Here is a 22,435-nt window from a genome sequence, read left to right as displayed (position 1 = left end):
AGCAAGTTTCATCCCTCATGGACATGGGGGCCATTCAGCGAGTACCACTACAGGAGCAGGGACAAGGATTTTACTCACGACTTTTCCTGGTACCCAGAAAGGACAAAGCCTGGAGACCAATACTGGACCTGTCTATTCTAAACACTTTTCTGGACATTCCAAAATTCAAAATGTTGACCCTGCAGCAGCTTCTGCCCATGTTGGGTAAGAAGGCTTGGCTTGTAACTTTGGATCTAAAAGAGGCATACCTGCATGTCCCAATCAGACAATCTTGCAGAAGATACCTCAGATTCATAGCTGGATCAATGCACTACCAATTCTCTGCACTGCCCTTTGGCTTACCTACTGTGCCCAGGGTCTTCACAAAATGCCTGGCACCAGCAATTGCTTTCTGCAGACAGAGGAATTCAAATATATCCCTACTTGGACGACTGCCTCATTCAAGCAGAGAACAAGGACATTTTACTAAAACATCTGGCATTTGTAAAAAGATTACTAATTTGACTAGGGTACACAGTAAACGAAAATAAATCAAAACTAGTACCCTCTCGAGATAATATTCTTGGGTGCAAGCTTAAATACAACTGCCCAGATGGCTTATTTCATGCTAGACAAACAAAGGCAGCTGACTTCGTACTTCGAAATGTTGGCAACAAAAACCTAGTTATCTGCAAGAAAAATTCTGTAGGCTTTGGGCTTCATGGCATCCTGCATTCTGTTAATTCCATATGTAAGACTGCATATGAGGAAACTACAATGGTATGTAAAAAGTGTTTGGACTCAACATTGCCACAGCCTGGAAAAACCAATTACACTCATTCCCTGCCTGCAACAGTAGTTTTGATGGTGGGCTCAGGCCTGTCACCACAACAAGGGACAGCCTTTCACTTTACCCACTTCCAGGTAGACAATAACAACATATGCGTCAGTTTATGCCTGGGGGACCCACATGGCAGTAAAATGTATTCAGGGCACATGGCCCACAAGCCAAATGCATCTTCATATCAATCTAAAAGAAATGCTAGCTGTACAAAATGCTCTGACACCTTTCAAGGATCTCCTTCATCCAGGACAACTGCTGATAAAGATGGACAATTCTACAGTTATGTGGTATATAAACAAGCAGGGAGGCACGCATTCCTACACCCTTTGCAGACAAGCCATGATTTTGTGGAACATAACACTGACTTATCAAGTACACCTGCAAACTCAATTCCTGCCAGGAAAGACAAACACTCTGGCAGACGAACTAAGCAGAAACCTCATAGATGCTCACGAGTGGAAACTAGATCCACAAATCTTCAGCATAATAACAAGGAAATGGGGACGCCCGGACATAGATTTATTTGTCTCCCCTCACAACTGCCAACTACAGAGATTCTGCACAAGGACTTATCACTCACAAGCATGGAAAGTGGATGCTCTATAATTCAGCTGGAAAAACCTTACAAGTATATGCCTTTCCTCCACTACCTCTCCTCCCCAAGGTACTCCTAAAGGTCAGACAAGAGAAGCCAAAAATGATCCTGATTGCCCCAGACTGGCCACGCCAGCACTGATACCCAGTCCTAAAGAGCTTGTCTCAAGGCCCAGCCTGGACATTGCCTCAAATTCCTCATTTACTGACCCAACAGAACAATTAGATACTGCACAGCCACTCAAAACTCTAAATCTGACTGCATGGCGAATAATGTAACCATTCAGAACACACCTCTCTCCAAAGCAGTTATGTATGTTATTCAGGAGTTCCAGCACCAGAAAATCATATGCAGAAAAGTGGAAGAGATTCTGTGCTTGGAACCAGGCACAAGGAATTGACATGCTTGTACCAAATATTCCTCAGATTTTACAATACTTAACTGAGATGTTGGAGAAAGACCTATCCTTTTCATCGATTAAAATTCATGCCTCTGCCATTTCAGCTCATTACAATACAGACCCACCTATTTTTCACATCCTCTACTAAGGCAGTACCTCAGAGGGGCCAAAAACATAAAACCCCCAAGAAAAGCACCAGTACCTGCATGGGACCTCAATTTTGTCTTGGAAAAACTCACACTGCCTCCTTTTGAGCCAGCTAATACAGCTGAGATAAAATTCTTATCATGGAAAACAGCTCTGCTCTTAGCAATAACTTCAGCAAGAAGAGTCTCAGAGTTACAGGCACTAATGGCGGTTGAACCTTTTATAATTTTCCATCCGGACAGGGTTTCTCTGAGGACAAACCCAACATTTATGCCTAAGGTAGTATCCAGTGTGGCTGTTAATCAAACAATTCATTTGCCTACCTTTTACCTGAACCCACAGAATAAGGGAGAGAGACTTCTACATTCTTAGGTTCATAGGTTCGTACTAGGCTATCTGCCCTAGGGCATTTATAAGCCTAGCCAGAGTGTGTGTGGCTTTCACCACCCCTTAGGATGAGACTACTACGCCCATTTAGGGTTTAGTTTACTATACCTCTGTCTAGTAGTGACACAGAGATGACCCCTGGGGTAAACCTACGATCTCCCATCCACTCGTCAAGATTTCTCTTGAATAGAGTCAGCGAGGGGCTCTGCCTGACATGGACAGGGATTCTGTTCCAGAGTGTAGGGAGCCTCTGGGTTATGAATCTGTCCCTCCAGCACGTCCTATTTATTTCTGTGTTGAGGTTTAAGTCTCTTGCTCTCGTGGCTCTGATGGATTTGGATTTTCTGAGGTGGAGCATGTCCATTAATTCCGGATTGGACATGGCCTTGTACGTCAGGCACAGATCACCTCTGAGTAGGCGGTATGCGACTGAATAGAGCTGGAGTTTTTTGTCGGGCAGCATATGACATATGTTTAAGACCCTTTATCCTCTTGATGAGGAACTTTTGGGGTCTTTCCAACTGCTGCAGTTGTCGGGTAAGATACATCCTAAATGGGGCATTGTACTCAATCATTGGCCTGATAAGAGACGAGTACAGGGGCACAATGACCTCTCTTGATCTAGATGTGAAACCCTTCATGATAAGGTGGGCAATATAGAAGGTCTTCCTAACCACTTTGGCAATGTGAGTGTCAAATGAGAGGTTACTGTCAACCTGGGTCCCTGATTACCTCTTCCGTACTTAATGGATTACCACCTGTGTGGTAATTTGTGGGTACCTTGTTTTTCCCAAAGGGTATGACTATACATTTTTTGGCGTTCAGCTTAAGGCCATGGCTCTGTCACCAATTATCCATTTCTGTGAGGCCTCTCTGAAGGATGTTTGTGTCTGCTGGAGTATCAATTATGGCGCCCAGTTTGCAGTCATTTGCGAACTTTGTCAGCCACAATCCTTCTATGTTTACCTGTACCTCGGAAAAGTAAATGCCGAACAAGAGGGGTCCCAGGACTGAGCCCTGTGGGACACCGCTTGTGACTGGCTTAGACTCTGACATAGCTCCAGCAACTCTGACCCTGTGGGTTCTGTCCTTGAGCCAGTTTGCAACCCATCTTGTGACATATGGGTTTACATTTAAGCTGGTGAGTTTGTCTATGATGCCCGAGTGGGGTATTGTGTCAAAGGCTTTTGCAAGGTCAAGGTAGGCTGTGTGAACTGCCTTACCCTCATCAGTGGCCTTTGTGACTGTTTCAAAAAAGTCGACCAAGTTCAAAAGGCAGGATCTGCCCTTGACAAAGCCAAATTGGGTAGGATCCAATGTCTGTAGGTCCCCAATGTCTTTGTTTATGAGTTCCATAATGATCCTCTCCATAGCTTTGCAGACCAGGCTCGTCAAGCTTATGGGGCGGTAATTTCCAGGGTCTGTAGAAGCACCGCCTTTGTGAAGTGGGACCACTGTTGCCGTACGCCACTCTTTGGGTACGTATCCTGTAGTAAGGCTAAGATTAAACAGCAGCCTTTTGTGTGGGTTTAGTTCCTCTTGGAGTTCATGTAGCACACAGCCCGGGACACCGTCCGGTCCCATTGATGCTGTGTTTTTAGCTTTAGAGAGGGCGGCTCTCACCTGGGCATCTGAGATGTTAGGGAGGCTACACACTGCTGGGATGGTTATTTCTCCTTTTGGGAGGAATTTGCACTGAACCTGTCTGCCAGAATGTTGGCAATGTCAGTGGGTTCAGTGTATTTTGTGTCATTTTGGACTAACTCTGAGCATATCTGGGAGTTTCCATCCAGGTTTCTAACAAAGCTAAAGAAGGCCTTGTGATTGTCTTTTGTGTCTTTTGCGATTTTTCTCTCAAAGTTGGCCTTGGATGATTTTATGAGTGATCGTAGTTTTTTGCTAGTACTGATCAGAGATGCCTTCCCTTTTAGGGATTTTGCTCTGTCATGTAGTAGCTTCCTCCTCCTGTTGTAAAGTTTGTTTATGGCTGGGGTCCACCAGACTGGGCGCCTGCCTTTGGGGGAATGGGCCTTGGTTTTATTTGGGATTGCATGATCCATGCATTCTTGAAAGTGCCCGTAGAAGGCATTTGTAAAGGATTCAGCAGTGTGGGTTGTGGTTTCCACTGGCCCAGGGGCCTTGAAGGATACCACTTCAGTCTTAAGAAGTGTGAAGTTGGCTTTTGAGAAGTTCTTCACTGTGGTCTTTTGTGCAGGGGGTGGGGGCGGGATGTGGATTTCCAGTGAGATTAATTTATGGTCTGATCTTACCAAAGAGGGATATACTTCCGGTGTGGAGCATTTTGTCCCTATGTTTGTGATGATCAGGTCTAGTATATTTTCTCCTCTTGTGGGAATGGTGACTAGTTGTTCCATCGCATTTGAGTTTATGAATTCTAGGAACCTTTGGGCTAGGGTGTTGGGGCTTGAATAATGTTCCCAGTCTATGTTTGGGTAATTGAACTCTCCCAATATGATGGTATTTGGAGAGACATTCATACTCTCCAGTGTCTTCAGGAAGGCTGTGTGGGGTTCCTGAGTTTGAGAGGGTGGTCTGTAGCATGCTACAAACTGTAAGGCAGTTTTGCCTATGGTTAGTTGCACCTGGATGGTCTCTGATGCTTCGTGCATTGCCACTAACCTGGAGGTGTGGGTATCTTTGATGAATATGTATACTCCCCTCCTTTTGTGGTTCAGTCCAAGTTTTGGGTCGGAAAGCATGATATGAGGTAAAACCTGATAGTGCTGGGGTGCTCTCAGGAGCCTTGAACCAGGTTTCAGTCACTGCACAGACATCGATGTTCTCCATACTGAGGAGGGCTTGAGGCGTGCATCTTGAGGTTTAGACTTCTGGCATTGAGCAGCATTACCCTTAGTTTTTTCCACTTGTGTTTTCTAGGGAGGTAGGTTTGTCATTTGAGCCTTGCCTAAAAAGGCACTATGGGGTGGCAAGAGCCTTGGCCAATATCCGGAAGCCCAGGGGTGACAGGTGCAAGCCATCCCTTGCGAAGCAGCGTGGCTTGTCAAGCATGTCATCCCAAGCAGACAGACATTGGATCCCCTTAGAATGACACCAGTAATTAAGCCAATTGTTAAAACTGATCATTTTGTCTTTGTACTGTGGCATCATTCTTGGTGAGGGTAAGATGCTGCTTAGGGTCAGGGTCTTACCGGCCTGGGCTACATAATCAGAGAGCTCCTCTGTCTCTTTTCATGTAGTCCAGGGAGGTACGTCTCAGGTCGTTCACACCGGCATGTACAATGACTGAGTCATATTTGTACGTGCTGTAGAGTGACCTGAGTGCTTGTGTTATGTGGCGGATTCTAGCTCCCGACAGGCAGCTTACTGTGACCTTTTCCTTGCTCAGTCTGGTGAGCGGGACGTCAGTGTGTCTGACTATGGAGTCACCTATTACAAGTGTGTCTGGCATGTTGTTTGGCCTTAAGGACTGTGACTGTTTAGCATGCTGACTTTGTGAACTATGTGTTGAATGTGCTATGTCTTGAGGTGACGGTTGCTTGGGTGTCTGCTTTGGAGGCCTCTGTTGTTTTGCTAGATTTTTAATCAGTGCCTCCGAGTATGTTTTTTTGTGTTTATTTGTTTGGTTTGCAGTTGTGATAGTTCTATGTGAGACTGGGTTTGTGGTGTGTGTGGTTACCTTCTCCTCCTGACTGGTCTTGCCAGTACTGAATTGAGAGAGCTCAGCCTCCAGTTTGGCTGTATAGTTGCATCTCTCGCATATATTTGTATTTGTTGGGAGGAGGAGAGGGTTGTCTGTGTACATGAGGCAATTGTAACATTGCCTCAAGATTCCCAGATTCACCAGCTGAACAGGAGAGGACGCCAGCAACTGACCCTTCGACATGCTAGAAATAGTGAAAAAGATTGCTGTGTAACTGAGTCAGAAAGGACCTATAGGGAAATGGGTACTCAAGGGAATTTAGGTGAATGGAGGACACTACGAGGAGCTGTGCTGAGTCTTTTACAAGTGAAAAAGCGCGCAAAAACGGGCTTTATAGCAGGGGGTGAAAAGAGCCAGGAATTGACCCAAAATGGGCAATAAACTACAAGTTGCTGGGCTGGAACCAATCCTCTAGGGACAAATAGGTTGTTTAGTGCTCCACACTCCCACTGGTGAACAAAGAGCTTCCTCTTATCCAAATAAGGATATGGATAGCACAGGAACTAAGGCAAAGCCCAGAGATCAGCAAAATCTGAAGACTGGACTATTCTAGTTCAGAAAAGCAGGAAAACAAGGATTTTTTTTTTTTTTTTTTTTTTACAGAGAAAGGAGAAAAAGATACAGTAGCAAACAGTAAATGCTATAAAACGGCTAGCGCACTTGAGTGTGTTAGCCTAACAATTAAATTAAACAAAAATAACTTTTTAAAGTGCTAACAGTTTAAAATCTACACAGGTACAGTAAAACAATATGCAGAGCTGTTTTTTAGGCGAAATGCAGTCGAGATGCAGTAATTAAAGCGAAAGCCAGAAAAAAATACTTAAAAATCCAAGAAAGTCACTCTTTCACAGTCTGCTGCTTGTAGAACTCTGCAGGACACTGCGAGGAGCTGTGCTGAGTCTTTTACAAGTGAAAAGGCGTGCAAAAACGGGCTTTATAGCAGGGGGTTGAAAAGAGCCAGGAAGTGACCCAAAATGGCCAGTAAACTACAAGTTGCTGGGCTGGAACCACTCCTCTAGGGACAAATAGGTTGCTCAGTGCTCCCCACTCCCACTGGTGAACAAAGAAGCTTCCTCTCATCCAAATAAGGATATGGAAAGCACAGGAACTAAGACAAAGCCCAGAGATCAGCAAAATCTGAAGACTGGACTATTCTAGTTCAGAAAAGTGGGAAAACAAGGATATTTTTTTTTTTTTTTTTTTTACAGAGACAGAAGAAAAAGATACAGTAGCAAACAGTAAATGCTATAAAATGGCTAGCGCACTTGAGTGTGTTAGCCTAACTGTTAAATTAAACAAAAATAACTTTTTAAAGTGCTAACAGTTTAAAATCTACACAGGTACAGTAAAACAATATGCAGAGCTGTTTTTAGGCGAAATGCAGTCGAGATGCAGTAATTAAAGCGAAAGCCAGAAAAAAATACTTAAAAATCCAGGAAAGTCACACTCTCACTCTCTGCTGCTTGCTTGGACATACACAGACAGCTACGCTTCTACTTGGACAAAACTAAAGTTTTCAGAAAATCTGAGCAACTCTTAGTGGCATATGCTGCAGGATCTCAAGGAAAAGCAATCTCAAATCAGACAATTTCCAAATGGATAGCCCACTGCATTCGCTTCTGCTATTCTCAACATGGCAAATCAGTGCCCAAGGGCATCAGGCCACACTCAACCAGAGCAGCAGCTACTTCAGCAGCCTTCCTCAGAGGAGTACCAACTAAGGACATTTTGGAGGCTGCAACTTGGTCTTCAGTACACACTTTTACAAAGCACTACCACTTACCTCTTTACTCTAAATCCAGAGCAGGCTTCACCACTGCAGTTCTGCAAGGCCCGATAGCCACTCCTAATTCTATTTAGGCCCAGCCACCCAACCTCAGCTTTGGGATTCAACCCAAGAGTAATGACTGCAACAGTGAAACACGATGAACATAGTACAGTTGTGTACCTACCATAAATGTAGATGTTCGAGTGCATTCACTGTTGCAGTCCAGGTTACCCTTTCACCACCCCCCTTTCATTGCTGGGACTTATCTGTACTTCTCTATTCTATACAACCTATGTGGTGTATTTGCTTGTAGATGAAGGTATTATGTTAGTGCATGCTTTTTTATAAGCAGAATTTTAGCCTACCCTTTTGGGGGCACCTGACATCTGGGGCAAGAAAAACTGAAGAAAATGGCATTGGCTGCATCTTTTATACCCCTGGCACACTGACGTCAGGGAAGAGGCGACAGCAACTGACGCCGGACCAGGACTTTGGAATTCAGGTCGACTGCGGGTAGGTTGCCAGCAGGATAACCCAAAAGTAATGACTGCAACAGTGAATACACTCGAACATCTACATTTTTGGTAGGTACACAACTGTACTTTCTGTACATACCTCTCAACCTCTTAGAGCAAGAAATCTGGACAAAGCCTAAAATAATTGGGGAACAAAAGCTCAAAAACAGACAGATTTTAAACATTGCTCTTAAAAACATAGAAAGTTGCTGGAATAAAAAGTTTTGTATTAGCATGAATGTTCTGAAGGATATGAAGTCTGACACTGAAACTTCTTTCATTATTTAGTAACTTCAGTCCCCAACGATTTTCCAGAAAACCATAAATTTTATGAGGAACTGACCAAAAACTATAAGGAAAATGTGGACATTCTGCCAAAATCTGGACAGTTTAAAGGTATGGTTCTGCAGATAAGTCATCATTTGTCTGATGAGACTTTTAATCTGCTTGTTTAACTTCCTGTCTCCTTGTAGAGAAGGTTAGACTGTGAGATAGCCATGTTGAGATTGTATCCTGTCCACAGCTGTCATGTAGTTTGCGATGTGACAACCAGCACTATCCATCCCACAAGAATAGGTACATCCCTCTCTCACGTCCCTAAGCCACTGATTGAATTAAAGTTGCCTGGACTGTAGTCATAGTATTATACTTGTAGGTAACAGTAGCTACCTACAGTTTAATCAGGGATACTGGGAGGAGGGTGTACATTTTTTTTCCCTAGTCTCTTAATATTGCAAAAGTTCAAACTGCTTGACATGAAATTTATTAAGTATTTTAGCAAATTATTACTGCTGTAATGTTTTGAGTCATGGTGGTAAAAAGTAGACTTTTCCCAATCTAAGACTTGGTCTGAAGTAATGTAAGAGTAGTGTAAGTTGACTTTGTTAAATGATTTGTTAAAAGAGAAGTTGTGGTCTTAATCAGAGAATCAAAACTATAATATTGTCGTTGATGTTTGGAGGCTAGTTCTTTAAATTGGCTTAAAGAATACTTTTAATGAATAATCATAGTAGTCCCATATACCATGCTTCTAGGGGTCATCATAGACGAACATGTCACTTTCGACCAGCATATTAACACGAACATAAAAAAAAAATATCAGGAACTACGCATCCTGTACAGGCACAAACACTTCCTCACCTAAGCAGCAAGATTATCCCTTGCCTCTTCCTTTCTACTTCCTTCCTTGCTCTATGGTACACCTCTCCTTATTAATATACAGTCCTCTCTTAAATTCAAACTGGACTCATGCTACAATAAAAGCACAAAATTTGTAACTAGCATCAAACACTCCTCCCACCACTGCTTATCACTCCAACATCTAAACTGGTTGGAACTCCCCCAGCATCTAACATACCTGCAACTAACAGCAGCTCGTAAGCTAATCTGTAAGCCTTTTAGCTGTCCTGCCCTCTCCTTTTTGTTCACCATGTATCACCTAAATAGACCTCTGCGATCTGTCTGTCAGATGCTCCTTAATGTAGCAAAACCTAATCTTTTCGCCGCTCAGATGTGTTACCGTATGCTATAGCAAAACTATGGAATGCTCTCCCTCCCTTCAATTAGGTCTACTAGCAACCCTTAATGCTTTAAGACTCAACTGAAACAACATCTTTTCTCCCATTGGCTATGTACATGTATCGGCTCTGACTGTAAACAAACCCAATATTCCTAGCCTTCCTACTGTTCCTCCCCATTTCACTTACGGCTCAGACTCTTCATATGTACATTCAGTCCTTCCAACTTACTAAGTCTAGCATGTACCTCCCAGCCACACATAATCTACTATATCATTTACACCTACCATATCGTCTATTCATTCTTGATGGCTGTATAACAGTAGCTGTAAGGCTATACCGTACTTTCATAATCTTTAATATGCTGCACTCCATCTTTCCCTCTCTACTGCAAAACTGCAATAGTGTATTGTTCACACATTCACTGTTATCCCATGTCATCAGTTGTATTCTTGTTTGGCTTGCATACTTAATAATAGTTATATAGATGTTAGATTATATCTGTTTTATTGTATTACCTATTCTGTAATGTGTCTGTAGCTTTGTCATGTTTGTTTTTGGAGCTTTTCTCTCAGGGCCTCTACTGAAAATGAGCTCATCCTGGCCCAGTAGACCTGCCAGTAAACAAATGCAAATAAGTAAATAAAATTTATACCCAGAATGTGGTTTCTTTTACGGGGAAATCCTTAAAATTGTTTTGCACTTTTTAACTGTCTTTACATTTCAGAAGTTTTAGTGTTGACAAAGAACTGGATTTGAATATTGGGCAGGCTCTGAAGAAACCTCCAGGAAAGGGATACAACTGAGCTGCTAATGCTGGCTTTGGCCCATTTTGAGTTATGGGTTGGTGTTGCAGAAGTGCCACCTGGAGTAAAGTCCAAAAGTGCATCTTTTCCATTTGTGACTGGAGATTGTGCCCACCCAAAGATTGAACAGTACCTGTGCTAGGAGCTACAGATGAGAGAAGGCTCACACACATACTAGTTAACAGTGCTAGCAGGCATAGCACCATGCTTTCCTACAGTCATGACTGGATGATGGCCACGACTCAAGCTCTCATGTCTTTCCCCATGGCACTGAAGGAACAAGTACATCTGTACGGTTTCTGTAGGAGGTGATATGGGCCAAGGAAAAAAATAAATTCTTCCATATTTTTACCTCCAGTTTAGTATCTCACATTTTTATGGTAACAAAGGCCAGCAAATCATAGCTGTGGAAGTTTACTGCAAGACTATGTAGTTTACGAATTAATTGCTTTTTTTATCCTTCTTACTTTGGTCACATTCATATGTTGAGTAATTGTTGAAGATCATATTTGCTGCTTTTTGCATTGATTATTTTGATCATTTATACAAATGTATTTTGTCTGTGAAGTATAGTAAATGTTTCTCAAATATGAGTATATGTTCCACATATATCTGTAGATGTATATGTATATATTTATGTGTATATACACGTGTGTGTGTGTGTGTGTATATATATATATATATATATATATATATATATATATATATCTATATCTATATATATGTGTGTGTGTGTGTGTACACACACACACACATATATATATATATATATATATATATATACACACACACACACACACACACACACACACACACACACACACATACAGTGCACATATACAAATGTATACATACATAAAAAGTGTATATTGGGGAAAGAAAAGTTTCTCTGCATTTATATATGATTAAAATGTATTTTCACAGTGATAGAATTGCTACCACTTTATTAAAAGCCTCTTGAAATAAGTGCTTCTTTGGTTTCAGAGTATCTCTGAGGAGGTTATATTCCCTTTGTTGTGTTACAAAGATGAAGATGAGGAGCTGTGGCAAGAAGACCCCTATGAGTACAGTCGAATGAAATTTGGTGTGGTATTTTCTAGCACTTTGATTCTTAAAACATTTATTCTGTAATGATCAACCTCTACAGTTGTAACTCTTGAATGTCTAATTAGATGGTATGTTCGAGTGGTACAATAATTAATGCAACAGAACTGTACAACCAAAGGGAATCCAGTGCCTGATGTTCATTCTGTTTTTTTTTGGATACTATGCATACTTTCTCATGCTGATCAGGTTATATAAAAAAAATAATATGCAGTCATTTTTGCTTAATAATTTTTCCTACTTTTTCCAAGTCATCATTTAAAAACCAGCAGTGACTTCTTGGCCTGTCATTCCGCATTCTACCTACCAGTGATGAACAAAGAGAAAAAATGTTAGAAGTAATATAAATAGAAGAAAAAGATGAGGATATATGTAAAGATTGGAGCTTGGTATAATGGTTAAGGTGTTTGACGCACAGACACAAGGTACAGTGTTTGAGTCTCACCTTTAGGAAGTTAATTTCTTAGACTTATAATGGCCTGTTAAGAAAGCTAGCCTAGTAATTATTTATGAACTTATGAAACCATGAATCTAAGGAAAAGGGAAAATTATAATTTTAGAGTGCATTCTGTAGATGTGAATAGTTTTAAGAATATAGTAAGAAAAATGGGACTTTTGGAGTGGTGTAATTCATGTGATGTAGATGTAATTATATTAGAAGACACAAGGGTTTTAACAAGTGAAGAAATATTATAAACAGAGAAACCATGGGAGAGGAAAGATAATATGGAGTTTGGGAGATGAGAGATGTTCTGGCATAGCCATATTCTGCAGAAATACAGTAAAGATATTAGATGTAGATTTAGCAAAAATGGAAAGATTTAACCATTGTTTAAAATGGAAAGAACAAGTATATATGATTATAACATTGTATGCTTATGTTAATCGTAAAGAAAGGGAACCTTTGTTTCATCAGGTTTTAGACTGTAGTGATAAATGTGAATATTATAATGTTAGAAGACTTTATGATTTAAGAGGCAAGTGCAAAAAGAAAGGAGATACAAGAAAAATGTTGAATATTATGAGATGTGGTAAGTTAAAACTTTGGGACAAAAATTCATGGATTTACAAAAGGGGAATCTACAGAACTGAAACTGTTTTATATTATCAGAAGGTTTAGTTATAGGAGAAGGGTAGTTGAAACAGGATGTTCTGATCATCTTGCAATATGATTATAGGTAGAGGAAAACAAGGAATATGTAAAATAGCCAAAGAAATAAAAAGGATAGATGAGAAAACATGGAATGAAGAAGGAAAGAAATTAGTAATGCAGTTATGGAAAGTAATATTACTATGAGAACATTTTATAAAAATTGGTCTGAATGGTTGATGATATTTAAGGAAAAATAAATTTTATAGTGACAGTATGATATGAGAAAATTAGAGAAAGAAAAATATAAAAGAACATGTAATGCATTGGAAGATGTAGAACATAATGATAGAAAGTACTTTGACAAAGAAAAATAAGTATATGAAAGAAATCAAGAAAAATACAAGAACTGCTGTATAAGCAAAGATATTTTTACAAGAAAAAGAGAAGTAGTATCAAATTACTTGAGATTAGTAAAGGAAGATGGTAGTGTAATGATAGAAATAGAAAGAACTTGGGAAATATTATGAATAGTTTAGTAAAATTTGTACAAGAAGAGTTTAAAGAAAAAAGAATGTAGTGATAAAAACTTGGAAAGTAAAAAAGTTAACAGAAAATGAGAATAGAGAGTTGGAAAATGAGATGTCTTTAAATGAGCAAGATAAAGTATTAGGACAAGTAAGTCTAGATTTGCTTGCAGGCCCAGATGGAGTAGGGTATGAAATGTATAAAAATTTAAGGGATTGGCAAAAATATATATATATTTAACATTTTGAATGAATGGTTAAATTAAGGTTTTGTGTATAAAGAATTATGTAGGGGAATACTTAAATTCAAATGGAGGAAGGAAGACAGAAGACGATTCAAAAACTAGAGACTGATAGTATTGAATAATAATGAGTATACGATCTTTATGAAAATAATACAAAAGAGAGTTGAAATTAAAATGGAAAATATTATGGAAGATAGCATATATAGTATAAAGTAGAATGGTTTTCAAGAATTATTAATGATAGTGAAATTCTGGATGATATAAACAGAAAAGAAGCAAAAGTCATGATAGGAGACCTTAGTAAGGCATTTGACACAATTGAACTTGAAATTTTATAGGCAGTAATGAAAGAATGTAATATAAGTGAGAATGTTAGGAAATCATGTATGTCAGCATATAGTAATAATAAAATAAAATGACTTGTAAATGGCTGGTTAAGCCAAGACGTACATATGAAGAGTAGTATAATACAGGGATGTCCAATGAGTTGTATGCACTTTGCATTAGTGATAAATGTGTTAGTAAGCTAAATAAATTGCACAATGAAGGAGGCAGGGTGCATAACACCTGAAGGATTAAGGATGCCAGTTCTGTTAACATGTGCAGATGACATCATTATAATTGCAAATAAAATTGATAAAATAATTAATAATCTGCATAAATGATTGTCTAGAGATGATATAGATGGCTTTAAAGAAAGAGAAAGGTTTAGGTGATGTAAAGTTTGGGGGCATATATTTTACAGTGAATGAAATTTCTGTGTTAGATATAAAATTTGGGAATAAAGCTGTTAGTAGACTTCCATTTAGAAAAAACATTAAAGAACGCTTATTTGATAAATTCAACACTGATGGGAAAAATAGCATAATTAGCAAGTGTGTTTATGTTGCCAACAGAATTTTAAAAGGAATTATTGCAGGTAATTTATTAATTTATATGGGGTTCTAGATTAAACTCAGTAAAAAGATATTTTAATTTAAATGAAGAAAAAGGTTACAGTTAATTAACCCAGTGGCATACACTGTTTCATTAAATTTGTACAAAGTGTTAAAGTGGGTAAATGAAAAAAGATAAGAGATTAGTAGTAAAATTGTATAAATACAAGTATGATACATTTTGGGGTATATTACAAAGGAGTAAAAGTGAAAACGAGTGTATAAATGAGGAAATATTGCCAAGAAAAATATGTTTGAGGAAAATAAAAATTGATGACATGGAAAAAGATAAAAAATTATGGCATAAGAATGAATTGACAAAACTTTACCATGTAAAATCATGGGAAAGTCTGACATAAAAAATAAAGCTATAAAAATAAGCAAATGGTGTAATCAGAAGGTAGAATGTCAAGATTTTTTGTGGTGGCTAGTAGTAGACAAATTGCCAGTAAAAAGAAATATGCCATATAAGAAGAAAAGTGATAGAATATGTTTTCATTGTCAAGAAGAAGAATATGGCCTTGGTAGAGGCCTGCGAAGCAAAAGTAGCGGGTATCAGGGGCTGCGAAAGTGCCTCACTGGGTACCGGCAAACGGGCGACTGGCTTAGGAGAAGCTTCGTAGTCGGTTTTGGACCTCGACGGTCTGTCTCTTTTTCCTTGCATTTTTTGTGAACTCCAGTAGTTGGATTGCTAACCGACAACATTTCAAGGTAGTAAAATCTTGAACCAAAATAATTAGAAGCAAAAATATGCAGACGCTTAACAGTGCGTTGGTTAAATTTAGAACAAAAACCGACAGCAAGGCACATTGTGGTCAGGGCCTAGGCAAGGAATACAGTACAAATGAAAATTCTTATGAGGTATTTGCTTCCACAAGTAATGCAATTATTAACTTTTACTGACATCGGTAAGGAGCAAGAAAAAGTTTCCCCAACGGGGTACTTAGCTTTAGTTTGAAGACTTTGGTTCTGAAACTTGAAAATGAAAATTTCAGGAGTCGGCCGACCGTCACTTGTGAACTGCTTCTGCTTCAGGCACTGCACGGCAAGAAAGACTGATTAAAATGGCGTCGGCTGCATGTTTTATACCCTTGACAACCTGACGTCATTGAAGAGGAGACAGCAACCGACGCAGGACCAAAGACTTTGTTATTCAGGCCGACTGAGGGCAACCTGCTAGCAGATTACCCAAATGTAATGACTGCAACAGTGAATGCACTCGAACATATGGAAAGTGTACACAACTATACTTTTTGCCTGTTGCGCCACTGGCACTACTTAACTTCTTTAATCTAAGCTTCTGTACTGGGTTACATTCCTGAAGTCCGGAAAACAGGCATTGTAATGCCATTACACAAGAGTGGCCCCATCCATTGATCCTGGTACCTATAGATTCACTAGTCACACTAGCCTCATATGTACAGTTATGGAGCACATTATCTCAGATGCCATTAGTAATATGAAAATTGAAAATTTCTTAACCCTCGAACCTCATCAATTTTGCTTTGTCAAAGAGAGGTCTTGCCTCTTTAACATCACTAATTTCTTTGAAGAAGTAATTGAAGCAGTAGTTAGTGTTTATGCACTGCATACAGCACATCTAGACCTGGCCAAAGCCTTTGACACTATTTCACATACAGGCATTATTGATAGACTTCTAAATTGAATACAAATCCTTAAATTGCTCAGTGGATATCTAACTGATTGAAAGAACCCATGTGGCTAGATTTGCAGGTTCCACTTCTGAAAGTAGAAATGTTACCAGCGGTTGTACCACAGGCTGAGTTTTGGGCCCTCTCCTATTTGGCGTATATTTCTCAGACCTTCAGGACTGCACTCCTAGCTTATAGATAACTAAATTTGCAGAGAACTGTAAATTGGCTGATGTTATTCAATCATCATCTGGCTGAAATTGCTCCAGCATGGGTTAGAACATGTTAACAATGGGTATGAGGACAATGGTCTCAAGTTAAATGTAAACAGTGTAGCACAGTTCATTTTGATAAGCAGTACATATTCATTTATCATGTAGGAGATGCACCCCTCCAACTAGACACTGTTTTTTTCCCAGTTAAACACTGTTGTAAGGAAACTAGACACTCTTGTTGATAATTCCTTATCATTGCACCATCATGTTTCCACAGTTATTTGGATATCATTTTATCTGCCCCATCTAATTTCCAAAAGCATCTTCACCAGATCCAAAGAAGTCTTAAATTCCCTTTATTCGTATCTTGTCAGAACCCATCATTGATTATAATGTACCATTTGACATGTATTATCATATAATGAGAGGCTTCAGAGATTGTTAACTAGAAGGATCAGTGACCTCAAAAATATTTGCTGTTAGGGAGACTGTCAGTCCTTTCTGTGTATTCAGTCTCTTACAGGCACCTCTGTGTAGGTCTGTCTAGCCTTTCTACCCATGGAAGATCCAACCCTATTTGATCTCCTGTACCTTTGCAGAACTAATGGTACCTTAAATACTCAGTTAAAGAAAAAAAGCCCTCATTAGCAGATAAATAATACAAGTTGGCATGATAGATTTGTATCCCAACATATCCTTCACTTCTGGGAGAAACTTCCACTACATGTCAAGCAGAGTAGCACCTTTGCCACATTCAAGGTAAACTTTGTTAATTCCATGGACATCCACAAAATCTTTCCCAAGTGTATCTTGTGTTTATTTGATTTATTTATTTAACATTTGTTTACTGGGATGGTCCGGCTGAGTCAGAAAGAACCCATATTCAGCGGAGGCCCGGAGAGAAAAGCTCAAGTTACTTCCAGAGATGTACTTATACCGGTATCATAAAAATTACATCATTTCCAAGTAAATAGGCACATTGTTATGAGGATGATGGTAACACGTCATTTATATTACAAGATATACAAGTAAATGATACAGTGATAAAGTACAAATGCAGTGAGTGAATGAGAGATTTGATCTTGTCTTATCTGGAGATTAGCCTGGATCAGAGCAAGGGCACAGCCAGGAGTTTGTGCTGTTTAAGTACAGTTTTAACGCAGTCACTCCGGAGCAGCTCAGGAAAAGCTGCCTGCTTAATTCCACCATAGGAACAACAGTGCAGCCTGAGCTCATTTTCAGAAAATCCATTTGTAATACCATACAGAAAACAAATGTTCATAACTCTTTAACTATAAGAGCTAGACTAAAAACGTAAATGTGAAAGTTGTTCAGCAGACACTGACCTTTCCAACAGTGTAAATGTTGATAGTATATATCAGTCATTATTAAATATTTGGCAAGGAATGCTGATATTGTGCATATTTTTTACATTTTTTGGAAAAACAAAGCATAATATCTTGATCAATGTACCATGCAGACCCATACAATTTGGATGTAATTTGTTAGTATGATTGTCAGCTTTAAAATGATACCGTAACCATTACTGTGTGATGTTCCTTTCTTGAGATATTCACAGAAATATGATTAATATATTATTTTTCATAATTGATAAATAAACAAAGCATAATATCTCATCACCTGTAACAGACAGAGCCTACATATCAGTGTAGAAGTTGTGCATCTGAATGTCAGCTTCAAAATGATGCACCATTTGTGTGATCACCATGCTCCCTTGCAAAGATATGGGCATGATAATGAAAAGTATTGTAAATGTATAATTTTCTTAATCGTACAAGACTAAACATGCTGTGATATCTGTACATGTGTAGAGTGCACAGACACAGTTCTTTTACCATGTTGTAAGGAGTAACACTGTCTTCAAAATGAGGTATTACTTGGCACACTGACATGCTCCCTTGCAAAGTTATTTACCAAAATATGAAAAAAATCATAATTTCCATAACCTAATTCCACACAAACTTTGATAGCTGCACATGTGTCCAACATACAGGCACAATTCTTTTACCATGTTGGAACCAGCAATACTGTCTTCAAAATGAGGTATCACTTGGCACATTCAGATGCTCCCTTGTAAAGTTATTTACCAAAATATGAAAAATAAAATCATAATTTTCATAACCCATGTCCGAAACAAACTTTGATATCTGCATATGAGTACAACATACAGGCACCATTCTTTTACCATGTTAGAACTATCAGTACTATCTTCAAAATGGGGGTATTACGTAGCACATTCAGATGTTCCCTTGCAAAGTTATTTACCAAAATATGAAAAAAATATAATTTCCATAACCTAAGTCAGAAACAAACTTTGATATCTGCACATGTGTACACCATACGGACACAATTCTTTTACCATGTTGGAACTATCAATACTGTCTTTAAAATGAGGTGTTACTTGGCACACTGACATGCTCCCTTGCAAAGTTATTTACCAAAATATGAAAAAAAATCATAATTTCCTAACAAAACTGATATATGTACATGTGTATAGCATTCAGAAGCAGTTGTTTTACCATGTAGCCATATGATTGTGAATGTCCACATGCTTGGTGTAGCCAACATACTGCTGAATGGGCACATGTAAAGAGAAAAAGCAAGGTAAGGACCTAAGCACCTGTTCAAACTCAGCCTCTCCACGGGCTACATACCCATAGAATGGTGCACAGCAACGGTTATTCCGCTCCACAAAGGTGGAGCCACAACAGACCCAAGGAACTATCGCCTATAAGCCTGGCTAGCTTGGTCTGCAAGGCTATGGAGTACATCATCATGGAACTCATTAACAGAGACATTGGGAACCTCCAAACACTAGACCCTACCCAGTTCGGCTTTGTTAAGGGCAGATCATGCCTCCTAAACCTGGTGGACCTCTTCGTGCTAGGTCCGACTCTAAACCAGTTACAAGTGGCATTCCCCAGGGCTCAGTCCTAGGACCCCTCCTGTTCGACATATACTTCTCAGAGGTACAGGCAAGCACAGGAGGACTATGGCCGACCAAGTTCGCAGACGACTGCAAACTAGGGGCTATAATTGACTCTCTGGCTGACACAGACATCCTCCAAAAGGGTCTCACTGAGATGGATACCTGGTGTCAAAATCATGGCCTCAAGCAAAATGCCAAAAAGTGCATAGTCATCCCATTTGGAAAAAAAGTACCCACAAACTACCAGATAGGTGGCAGTCCCCTAAATATGGAAGACATAATAAGGGATCTGGGGACCCAAGTGGATAGTAATCTCACCTTTGATAATCACATTACCATAGTGATTAGAAAATCCTTCTACGTGGCCCACCTAATCACAAAAAGATTTATATCCAGATCAAAAGAGGTCATTGTGCCCCTCTACTCATCAGACCCATCATAGAGTACAGTGCCCCGTTTGGGATGTACCTTACAAGACACCTGCAACAGCTGGAAAGACCACAGAAGTACCTCACCAAGAGGATCACTAGCCTCAAACAGATGCCCTATGCAGCTCGACTGAAGAAACTCCAGCTGTAATCGGTTGTATAATGCCTACTCAGAGGTGATCTCTGCCTTACATACAAGGCCATGTCCAACCCAGAATTGATGGACATGCTCCACCTAACGAATAATGAAAACCTTATCCCCTCAAGCCACACGCTCTAAGGATCTAAACCTCACTACAACAATAAATAGGACGTGCTGGAGGGATAGATTCTTGTCCCAGAGACTTCCCATGCTTTCGAACAAGATTCCAATCTACATTAGGCAGAGCTCCTCGCTAACACTCTTCAAAAGAAACCTTGACGAGTGGATGGGAAACAGAAAGTTTACCCTGGGGATCAAAACCTTGACGAGTGGATGTGAAACAGAAAGCTTACCCCAGGGATCACTTCAGTGGCTCTGCTGGACAGAGGCACAGGGAACTAATCTAAGGGGGTGGCGAAAGCCAACACATTCTGGCTAGGCTTATAAATGCCTTTGGGCAGATAGCCTAGTACCTGCCTATGAACCTATGTAAATCCCCTCTAAATGAACTACAGACAATGTATGGTGTTGCATCACCCTATCTCCCAGGAGAGGCCACTGCCATACTGACATTCGTGGGTAAATGTATATATGTGCAAGTACATTATGTACACATATATATATATATATATATATATATATATATATATATATATATATATATATATATATATATATATATACATACAGGAAAAAAACATCAGGGGGTTTGGAGGATAGCTAGTTGATGAAGAATGACTACAAGCAGAGAAAAAACACAATCTGGCTTCTGCATTCATCAAAGTGATAATGACTTCTACTTATGTGAATAACAGTTACAGCAGCTGAGACTTTTACCAGAAAAGTGATAATGACTCACTGCTATATTGTAACTGCACTTATTGCTAATGTGATAATGACCTTCCTTTCAGTGTTGCAAAGTTATGCATGCTCAGACAAAGGTGATAATTGCTGCACATAACCTGTTGACTAGGCATTCATTATATTACCTTGTGCAGCTGTTGTGTAACACAGACTAATTATCAGTAAGGAGAACACCTGAGTAATTCAGTAAAATAGTACAACACTTAACATATTACTGAGCCCTTCCTCCCACCTATTTGTTAGCAAAGTACCAAGCAATGAGGAATGACTCATATTATAATTCTTTGTCTACATCAGAAAATGCTGTGGTCAAGTCAACATTCTTGTGCATTTCACCTTCAAAGCACTTGGTTAGACTCACTAGGTCAGTGGACACTTTTGAAGGGAAACACAAAAATGTATTCATAGTGACTAAGGGGAATTAGGCCATGGCACCACAGAAAGTACAGTTGTGTTAGATTTTATCATAACAGTAGTGCAGAATTCCTAACCTAAGGGATCTCCTCCCAAATATATACCAATGTCCAGCCAGTGTACCAAAGCCTTTAGTACTTACAGGTATTTTACATCACACACACACACTCCCTTTACAAGGTCAAAACCATAGAGAAATGGCTAGCAGAACCAAATACTGGCAGGAAACAGTCACATATTGCTGGCTATAATATACTAATGGTAGCAGGACTGTATACTGAAAGGAATAATAATGTGGCAAGACTGGTGCATTGGGGATTGTGCAAACATTATAATGAAGTATCTGAAAAAAGCACTGGAAACACGAGCCACAAAGCATTATATAAAATGTAGAAGTGTATATCACATGGCATCACCCATTGCCAACAGTGCATAGATAGATGCGAGAAAACCAGATGTAGTAGTCCATGAAAAGACGAAAAGTAGCACTGCTGATTGAAATTGCTACACCTAATGACTAGAGTGTACAGTAGAAGCATTTCCCCAAGCAGCCTCTTCATTAATATGTTCAGGTCTATACATGCACCAGCATGAGGCATTCACCCAACCAAACCCCTTCAGTAAAATATAGAAGTATGCACAATTACCAAAATGAGACATTTCAACAAATGACCCTTCAGTAACATTTGCTAATATGTGCAACCACCAAAATGAAGCATTCTCCCAAGCGACTTGTTGACCAAAATGATGCATGCACAAGTGCCAGAATGAAAGATTTCATCAAGTGGCCCTTCAGTAACATTTACATGGAAAACTGTCATTATGTTACATCCAAAAAAGTCATCTATAGCATGTATAGCTTTGCTGTCAGTGACCATCAATCAAAATAAATATCTTCAAGGAGTACGCACTGCATTGACATTGTACCTATCATGAACCACAAAGCTTCCCCGCTATAGCCTATGAGCAATGACTGTGTCTGTCTTGTTATCACCTAAAAACACTTTGTTAGATACCATTTTCATCAGCCCAGCCACTATCTTGCCCTCAAAATATTATCTGTTCATTGGCTACAATACAAATAAATTGAATTCCTCTCTAAAAATCAGCAGTGATCACATTTTATCATACAAACAAAAATGGATGAGTGAAGCACAAAAGCCTCACGCTATAATCATCATAATATTTCAACAATTACTGCTCATCTTCATATCCCAAAGGCTATCATT

General features: G+C 39.4%; 1 protein-coding gene across 1 annotated transcript in view; it reads left to right on the top strand.

The window, feature by feature from the left end:
- IPO8 (importin 8) overlaps nucleotides 1-22,435 on the top strand; it is a 3,293,983-nt gene that overhangs the window by 1,271,029 nt on the left and 2,000,519 nt on the right. The window contains exon 10 of the mRNA XM_044088203.1: nucleotides 11,625-11,724. Within this exon, the coding sequence (XP_043944138.1) occupies nucleotides 11,625-11,724 (100 nt within the window). The remainder of the gene's footprint in view (nucleotides 1-11,624; nucleotides 11,725-22,435) is intronic.

The sequence above is a fragment of the Protopterus annectens genome, chromosome 11.part0 (assembly GCF_019279795.1).
Source record: "Protopterus annectens isolate FY-2018-M chromosome 11.part0, PAN1.0, whole genome shotgun sequence".
Taxonomy (NCBI): Eukaryota; Metazoa; Chordata; order Ceratodontiformes; family Protopteridae; genus Protopterus; species Protopterus annectens.
Note: the sequence above shows the minus strand (reverse complement) of the source record. Positions and strands in the feature narration are given on the sequence as shown.